Raw genomic sequence first — 9,750 nt, forward strand, 5'->3', positions numbered from 1 at the left:
ACGTTCCTGTCCACATTGCGTTTGTATCCCCATGGGATAACCTTGCTAAAATGGTTTCAAACACAGTGAAGCCACCCATTGTGTCCAAATCGCAGATCACATGCTAGACCACTGTTCAAACACAGTTTGGGTCCTGTCCATGCTGGCAAACCATGTTAGAAACTGTTTGCACTGAAGCTGTGTCTAGTCTAAGTAACGTGGGGGTAAGGAAGAAGTCCCTGAGTCCTTCCAGATAGGGAATATTCTTATCTGAGATGAATCTGATCAGTGATGATGTGTGTAGAAAGCCTCCAGAACAGGGGTGGGCAAACTTTTTGGCCCAAGGGCCACATGTGGGTGGGGAAATTGTGTGCAGGGCCATGAAAGTAGGGCTGGGGCAGGGCGTTGGGGTGCAGGACGGAGTGCGGGGTATGGGAGATGGTGCAGTGTGCAGGAAGGAGCTCAGGGCAAGGGTTGTGGGGTACAAGAGGGGGCTCAGGGCAGGAGATTGGGGTGCAGCAGGGGGCTCAGGGCAGGGGGTTGTGGTGTGGGGTGCAGGAGTGGTTCGGGGTGCAGGCTCTGGTCCAGCACAGCTTACCTTGAGCAGCTCCGCGTGGCAGTGGTGAGCAGCGGGACTAAGGCAGGCTCCCTGCCTTCCCTGGCCCCATGCCACTCCCAGAAGTGACCAGCATGTCCGGCAGTGGCTCCTGGAGTGGGGTGGGGCAGGCGGCTCCACCGCGCACTGCCCTCACCTGTGGGTACCACCCCTGAAGCTCCCATTGGCCGCAGTTCCCCATTCCCAGCCAATGGGAGCTGCAGGGGGTGGTGCCAGCAGGCAAGGGCAAGGCACAGAGCCCTCTGCCTCCCTTCCCCCAGGGGCCACAGGGATGTGGTGTCGGCCGCTTCTGGGAGCGGTGCAGGGCCAGGGCAGGCAGGGAGCCTGCTTTAGCCCCCGCTGCGCCATGGGGCTGGCAATCCCACGGGCCAGATTGAAAGCCCTGATGGGTTGGATCTGGCCCGCGAGCCATAGTTTGCCGTCCCCTGCTCCAGAAGGAGGAAGGGGTGGATTTGGGGATTTAGCGTAGCTCTCAAGTCTCTGCATTCTGGAATTAAAAAAAAAAATCCCAGTGATTAGTTTATTATGTACAACATGTATATGAGAACATGCACAACATAAAAAGATGGCCAGTTGTTTAGGGCTCTGTGAGAGCAGTCATTGTAAGGCCATATGTATGGAGACATTCTAACTGTCCAGTAGTAGTCTCCCTTTTCAGATACAGATGTTCCAAAGAGCTTCCACAGAAGATTTGCAAGGCCAAAAATCTACTCTTAATACCAGTTGACCACCTGGTGGTGAAGTTTAGTGTGTTTTAGCAAAATATAAAGGTTGCAGTTAAGAGTGATGGTTCCTTTCATAGGAGGCCTGTTTTTCCAAGAAGTGAATATTTCTGCTCTGGCTTGCTCAAATATCTGAGCATACACTCCTCTCTGACATTTGCCCACCACCTTTGTAAATATGTTTATCTGAGCAGGTCAGTTTCTGATGGTCTTTGTCAAGTAACATGCGTCCCACCTATACTCAATAAAATGCCTAAGAACAAGTGACATGTTTTGGTTCCAGGGTCTTATCCCAAGAAGTCGGGGAGTATGAATGAAGTGAGTGACCCAGAAGATGAACTGACTGACTCTCAGAAAACTAGCAAACTCTCCGAGATTTACTCCACCACCATCCCCAGCGTGGACAGCGCTATGGAATCCTGGGATGGTTCGGGCATTGACGCAGGCTATGGAAGCCAAGGTGAGTCTGGGTCTCTTTACTGTAGATGTGGGAGCCAAACTGGATATAATGAGAGCTGCCCCAAACTCAGACTGAGCCTGACCCTCTTGCATGATTTCCTGGCTGCAGTGGGGCATTGAATTGCTGAAATACCATGGACAGGATTGTTCTTGTGGTATTTTCAACCTGATGTAAAGCGAGATTTGCAGGATAATTCTGAGCAGAGGCTGAAGAGCCACCAACATTTGGGTACTTATCCGAGCAAGTTCTTGCTGCCATTTCTAGTTCAACTATTGTTGTTTTGCACGTATGGTGCCTTTAGCCTGAGAATCTCAAAGCCCTTTACAAAGATAAATAAATATTATCCCCATTTTATAGATGGGGAAAACTGAGGCCAGTAGAGGTTCTGACTTGCTCAGGATCACACAGTGGGTCAATGACAGAATTGGGGATAGAACTCAAGTCTGTTGACACCCAACCACTTTCTTTAGCTTCTGGATTATGCCACTTTAAATAGCTTTTGCACCTGATGCTTGGGGTTTTTTTCATCCATTCAAAATATTATCTGTCTTAGCCAGTAGCACGGAAGGTTGCTTGAAATCTATAAGCTCTTTGTGTAATTAGTAGCACTTGGGTTCACCACGCACTGAATACCTTGTTCAATGAAGTATGAATATCACTTCGGATCTTTCTAACCTCTGCAAATATGTCACTTTATATCTGCATTAGGGATAATGAAACCAATATATTAGAATCTCTCCCTAATCACTGGGGGAAAGGACTTAATGAAACCATTGCATAACAGCAAAAGATACTGCAGAGTAAAGCAATACGGTTGGCTCTCACAAACACAAAAGGAGAGACTCGCTATCTAGAGGAGATGGAGCCATAGGCAAAAAGCAGCTTGGCTAAAAGGGACTTTCTTGTATTTTCTGTTTATTGCATTACGCTTCATCGCATTATACCAACACTGGCTGAAGTGAGTGTGGAATGGACAGAAGGTTGCTAAGAAGTAGACTCAACTGCCTGGCGGGCAGAAGCATTGAGTAGGAATAGTGACGAACCTGTCCTCAGCCACTGCAGGGCCAGAAGTGTTGCTGATGCCATGGTGTGTGTGGATAGGATTAACAGGGCTGGTTGTGAAGCCCATTCAGCAAAATAAGAGCACAGGATCAGATTAAATAAATGTACCTCGTGTTCCATTTGTACCTACCATTCACAGCTGTTAACTCAACAAAATAGCTCTGTCATATGAAGGATTTGGGTGAGGCTGTTGCACTAGACTGTGTCGTGAACATACCACCAGGGGGCTCCAGGGCAGTAGGATTTTTATGTTGGATTTCCCAGGAGAAAAGCCTGAGAAACACTTGTGCTTATGGGACTGAATGGAAGGAGAGAGCTCAGGAACACCCAGGTTGACAGCCAGATATATTGCTGTATTCTGGCCCTAATGCACTTGGGGGGAATTTGACTCGTAGCACCATAGAGGTTTGGGCAAAGCAACCATGATGTTCTCCTGACCCAGGAAATGGCTGATGCTCTCGGCTTTTGTGAGCTGCTGGCAAGTATTTTCTGGGGCACTCTCTCCGGAACGTTTTAACCTTTAAGCACAGAGAACACTCGGCTAAGGAAAATAATGGATCTTGGCATTTTCACAGGAATTACTGGCATTGTCCCTCGGCATTTCCATTGCTCTTGGCTGTCCAGGAGGTCAAATCTCCTTTAATTATGTGTTGCTCCACTACCTCTTCCTGTTGATTTGGCAAAGCCTGTATGGCAGCGTGCAACTTTTCTTGGAAAGGCTGCTAGAGTTTCTCTGAAAAACGCACTGAACAGGCCGGGGAGTGAGGAAGGTGGGGAGGGGATGCGAGTGAGTTTATTTCCTTTGCCGACAGCACCTAAATTACCAATGAATGCTCTGTTTGGAAAAGTCGCTGTCTATGCTGCTTCATCCCCCTGAGACCTACAGTTTCTTGCTGCTCCAGGGCGATCAAATCTTTATATCCCAAATGGCTTGGTATGTGAAGAATTATTCTTAGTGTAAGGAATAGGGGAAGTTTGTATATTTCCATCTTTACTATGTGAAGGGGAAGGAGGAGTTAATCGTATATAGGATCAGTGGGGCTTTAATCATAGAATCATAGAATATCAGGGTTGGAAGGGACCTCAGGAGGTCATCTAGTCCAACCCCCTGCTCAAAGCAGGACCAATCCCCAATTTTTGCCCCAGATCCCTAAATGGCCCCCTACAAGGATTGAACTCACAACCCTGGGCTCAAACCACTGAGCTATGTGCACATAGGGGCTATACTGCTTTGTACTAGCTATGAACCAGCTTCTCTTGCTGCTCTTTGGGCACATGTGTATATTTTAGTTAGATACACTTCTTCATGTCTCCTCCAGATAAATTGCAGTCCCTGAGCCTGTAGTGAACTGTTCACAGGCACAGGGGCCTGTACTGGGGCACTTCTTGCCGGGTCAAGGTCTAAGGGTATGTCCAAACTACAGCTTCTATAGCAGCATAGCTCTGGCGGTGCAGCTGTGCCACTGCAGTGCCATAAAAGTAGATGTTTCCTGCATGGACAGAAGAGGTTTTTCCATTGAGGTAGTAGCTAGGTCTACAGAAGAGTTCTTCCATCTGTGGTGCTCCTCAGGGGTAGGAAGCACCTCACCATCACCTGCCTTGAGCATGAAGCTGTCTTGTCTGTGCCTGCTGTGGACCAGCTTCCTGAAACCAACAGCCTCGGGCAGCACAAGCTCTGCCTGCCAGGCTGTCTGCAGGTAGCAATAGGTGCACTCCCACTCCCGACTATTCCAAGCATTCCCTGCAGAGTCCAGCCCCTCCTCTGTCCATGGACACTCACAGAACGATCAAGCCCACAGTACGCACCAGCTTGTAAGACTCAACTCCAGAGCATCACTTGGCTTAACACCACAGCACTTAGATATATTTAAAGTGAAAACAAGAATATGTTCTATTGTCAAAGACCAGAGATTCAGGTATAGTGAGTAAAGAATATTGGAAACAAATGGTTATATATCAAACAACAACAATACACACTTTTTTTGAGACTAAACTTTAACTGACAAGTTACTCTCTTGTCTAAAGAAGCTTATCTCACCCAAAGCTCTCTCCAGAGTTTTCAGCAAGCCTGGCTGAGACCCCATGAAGCAAAATCGCTGTCCTTTTCCCCCCTCAGTGAAGGTGTCCTGTTTGCCTCCCAAAATACAGTAGAGCAAATCTTTGATATGTATCCCAATAGATGGGGGTTCTCTCCCAGACCCCTGCTGATTTTCTCTCCTTATTAGTTTCTTTCTGAAGACCCCACAATCTTTCATTTGCCTTCAGTTCAGACTGGTGATAGGAGACCTATTGTGAATGAGGCAATGCTCCATTTACATGTAAATATGTAAATGAATAAACATCTTCTTGTCTGGCAGAGAACCTGTTTTTCGCCTTTGCTGATGACCAATCCCCCCCCAGATAGACTTTAAGAACATATTTTCAGTGTCTATACATAGCTTGAGAAGCACTGGTGTAAGGAGTTATCCGATGTGGGATACTGGCAATTTTTTTTCCAGTTTGTGCGCAGACCGGCAGCCGATGGCTCGCGGACCGGCAGCAGTCCGCAGACCGCCACTTTGAGGAGCACTGCCTTACACAACATCTGAACATGTATTTCACAATGATATTGATGACTAGTGTGACATCGGGGTTCGTTTCAGACCTCACATGGCATTCTGTGGTGAACAGAATGTACAGATCAGACTCACAAAATTCCTATAACCCCTCTGCGCCCTGTTGCCAGTTGTCATTAGGAGGTTCTGGGGTTACGCCATCTACGCCAGGGTTAGGTCAACCTAACCACAGCCCAGCGACATTTTTCACAGCCCTGAGTGACATAGCTAGATCAATCTAATTTTTAAATGTAGACCAGGCCTTACTCTCTTCCAACAAGAATTCACATTTTCTGCAGCAAAATGGCAGCTAGGCAGGTGACTCTGATGGTACCAACCAATGGATTCCATCTGCATGGATATGTTCCTTGAAAGGTGAGAGTTCCATTCACCATGAGAGATTTTAAGATGTGAAAAGCAACATTTGGATGCTGTTTCCAAACTCGTGTTGTCCTGCTTCTTACGGCTTTTTTTCCCTTGTGTCTGTGGCAGACTGACAAAATCCTGTGTTATCCTGAACAAACCTTATGGAATTAAGTTAAACCTTATTGAATTAGGGTTAATACCTTTTGGGTACGTTATGTTAAAAATGCAATTGTGTGTGGGTTATTGTGGCATTGCATGTACCTTCTCTACCAGGGATGGGGGGATGCTAATGAACTTCCTCCTTTATCAACCCTTTGAAGCCACCCCCTTGGAGAGATGGGGTTGGAAGGACTGGGTGCTTGTTCTGAGCTGAAGCTGTGATGATTGGTAAGCACAAAAATCACCTTTGGGTGGGGGTTTGAAGGATGGATCCTCCCAAAACTCCATGTTAGGGTTGGGGTTAACTCTGGCAAACTTACTAACATGTGTGAAGGTGGTTCTGTTGTTTTTATTATGTTTAATGTAATGCTTTTTACCTTCAGAATAAAGTAGGCTTGCATAGGAAGTGCTGTGTGCTACTTTTATAAGTATAGCTGTTACACCTGTTAACCATCTCTGACGAGAAAGCAAGCAGGTATCCCTGGGTAACATCTTTGTGCTGGGAAATACATTGAAGGCAGAGAACCATGCAGCCTGAAAATTCGCTGGTTAGAAAGGAACGGGCCTGTCTTCCCATCGAAGGGAGGCAACAGCAGGGGAGTTGGAAGCTTGAGCGTGGGTCTGGGACACTAAAGTGAACTGGGAGAGTGTCCATTAGGATTCTGGAATAGTTAATCTACAATGGGATTTTCAGAGCTCTCAAATGGGACCTGGCATCCAAATCCCTTAAAACTAATGGGAATTGAGTGTCCAAATTCCTTTTAAGAAGCTTTGGAAATTTACAAGCAATAATTCCTGCATTGAATTCACTGCCATTAAGAATGATCTCTGCCAAGTACAAAATGTCAACTGGCAAAAGTCCAGTTCATATTGCCTTCTGCATTACCCCAGCAAGTGGGTTCTCATTAAAAGTTCTGACCCAATGGCAATGCAGTTATGTGAGGGACCAGGGTTTGGGAGCTACTTCAGCACTTAAGGGTAACTTTTTTTGCTCTTCGTAGTAGTATCACAGTATAGATATCTTCCTTCAGCTCTCCTGTTACTAACGGGCACAGTTACTCCTGTGTACTGAGGTGGGGAAGATGGAAACAGCAGAAGAGCATGAAATATTTTGTCAGATTTTATTTTGATCTCACTGTTTATTTGTATAACGGTAGCACGTAGAGGTCCCAGTCAAGATGACACGTAGTAAGAGATAGTCACTGCCCCAAAGACCCTACAGTATAGATAGATACAGGTGGGAGGAAAGAAGTATTATTCCCATTTTACAGATGGGAGAAACCAAGCACTGAGAGGTTAAGTGACTTCCCCAAGATCATGCAGGAAGTCTGTGGCAGGGCCTGGAATGGAACTCTGATCTTTTTAAGAACAAATCCAGTGCCTTTAGCACATGACCATCCTTTCCTGGGATCTAATGTTTCATTCTGACTGTCTAACCAGGTGTAATTCTTTTTCCCTCTCTTCCTCTCTGCCCGCCTTCCCTAGGTACATACATACCTCAGGCTGTTGGCATTGCCCTACATCCACATGAATGGAGACCTAGCAGACAGAAGAACAGCACCCCTCCTGGGGATCCCAGGAAGAACTATCCCTATTTGGATGGAAGTTTCAGTGAAGATGACTGGGACAAACCCACCAGGTATGAAGGGGCTGGAAGAAGCAGGGAGGAGACCGGGTAGGCGTGTGTGTATGTGGATGTCCATACTGACTGTGTTGTCCATCATACTGTATTTGCAATGTGTAGGGTGTATTTGTGCATGCAGGTGTGTGGTGGAGCAGTTGAGTCAGGAATACAGAGTGGACAGGATAGTTCCTATTAATATCTTCCCAACTACAATCAAATAGTTGCCCAGTTCAAATAAACTCTTAAGTTGTGTTGTGACTGCTGAGAATTCAGTTATTATCTATAATATTGAACACATACAGTGCGGGGTGTTGATGACCTGTCTTGCCATGGGTACCATGGTGACAGTCTACAGTATTCAACCATCTGGTCTTTGACAAATCACCTCAGGTTTAAATCTCAGTCTGTGCACTGTTGGGGGTATGTGTGTGTTAGGGGGAGGATGCACATGGGGGATATCAGGTGCATGCAGTACTGCAGTTTGCTACCAAATCTCAAATTTCAGTTAGGTAATCTTTTAAAAAAAAAATTAGACCCGTAGTAAATTGGTAACTTAACCAACAGGCTTTGATAAAGATCATGCACCATGAAGTCTTCACTTCAGACTACACTGGCAGGACACTTTTTTTTTATTAACATTGCAATTTGCCAGGGACATTATACAGTGAAACTGTCTTCAAGGAGCAGCAGAATCTCTCTTCTTAAAGCAGGCAGGTCTTCAGTTGTTATAAAAAAAAAAAAATTGTATCGCAACCCCCCTTAAGTTTTATGTTCATGGTTGCCTAAAACAGTGGATTACCTGTTAGAGGCAGCCCTTACTGCTGGCTTCACTATACTTTACAATGAAAGAATAACTTGATAGCACTATCTCCTAAAGCCATGACCTGTTGCTCCCACTCTGGCTCACCTTGAGTTGTACCTTCTTCCACCAGTTAGTCCGACTGAAGAAGTCAAGGTGACCAAGAGCAGCAGAATCAAGCCCTTGGCTCAGGCTACTGCAGGTGCTGCAGAAATGCCTGTAAATAAACACTGTGGGTGTGCAAGGGAACAAAGCTACTCTTCACTTTTGCATGGAACTTCTGTTGTTGAGATTCACGCCTGCTTTTTCCCCGCTCCTACCCCTGATATTGCTAGGCAGCTCTACACAGGGCTTCCCTGAGGGGGGAAGAGGAGCTGACCCCTCACTGAGTTACGCGCAGTGAAAGGAGTTCCTACTTCATTGACTAATCCTGCCCTTGACATTCTCCAGATGTCACATAGTTGTGTGTGTTGCGTGGTGTGGTGTTTTTTTTTGTTTGGTTGGTTAGTTTTTTTAAAATTTTTGTTTGTCAAAACAAAAAATTAGATCATCTCATGGACATTTCCACCTATTTAAAATAGTAAAGCTGGAAAGAAAGGGTGGCTGCTTGATAGTTGTAGCTACCATATTTGAGCCTTAGTAATGGTTCTTGAAGCCCAACCCATTCTGACTCAGCTCTGGAAAACCAACACGCACAAGTCAGAGGGCCAATTCGACCATGTTGTCATCTTAGGGAGAAAACAATTAACCTATCTAACCCCAGCTGTTTCCAACCCGGAAAAGGCATTGGTGCCAGTGATGCAAGATCCCCAGTCTGGAGCCCTGAATGCATTTTTATAATGATAGATTTGACTTACTGATTCAAGACGTGAGGGACTCCAACTGGAGGGAGCGTCTGTCTCACTGGAAACTTTACAGCAAAGAAAGAGAATGAGGAAGGGAAGGGAAGCAAAGTTAGTCTTTGGCATTATAATAGCAGGTTTCAGTCTTAGTCTAAAGGGGGTTTTGTTTATTTTTGTAAAATGGGTCACTGGGTAACTTTTGGCCTCTCTAATCAACTAAGACCCTGATCCTGCAAAGACTGACCGACTTGTGTGATTAAACTTACGCAGTGTGAATAGTCCCATTGAAGCCAATGGGGCTACATGCAGTGCATGAAGTTAAGCATGTGCTTAAAGCCTTGCACGATCTGGGCCTAAATTAATATGGATCTGGAAGTGGGGCTTTTGAAATGGGGAGTCTTCAGTTAATTCGATGAAAAAAATCAACTGCTTTTTGACTGGTGGTCAAATAATAGAATGTTTGATCTTTGTTAAATAGCATTGACTGTTGGAAAAGCTTCTCTTATTTGAAAAGTTAATGACTCAAT

General features: G+C 45.7%; 1 protein-coding gene across 5 annotated transcripts in view; it reads left to right on the forward strand.

The window, feature by feature from the left end:
- GRIP2 (glutamate receptor interacting protein 2) overlaps positions 1-9,750 on the forward strand; it is a 478,986-nt gene that overhangs the window by 456,486 nt on the left and 12,750 nt on the right. For all 5 annotated transcript variants that reach the window (XM_074957606.1, XM_074957610.1, XM_074957607.1 and 2 more), the window contains exons 19-20: positions 1,601-1,777; positions 7,444-7,597. In XM_074957606.1, coding sequence (XP_074813707.1) covers positions 1,601-1,777; positions 7,444-7,597 — 331 coding nt within the window. The remainder of the gene's footprint in view (positions 1-1,600; positions 1,778-7,443; positions 7,598-9,750) is intronic.

This window comes from Natator depressus, chromosome 7 (assembly GCF_965152275.1).
Source record: "Natator depressus isolate rNatDep1 chromosome 7, rNatDep2.hap1, whole genome shotgun sequence".
In the NCBI taxonomy this organism is placed as follows: domain Eukaryota; kingdom Metazoa; phylum Chordata; order Testudines; family Cheloniidae; genus Natator; species Natator depressus.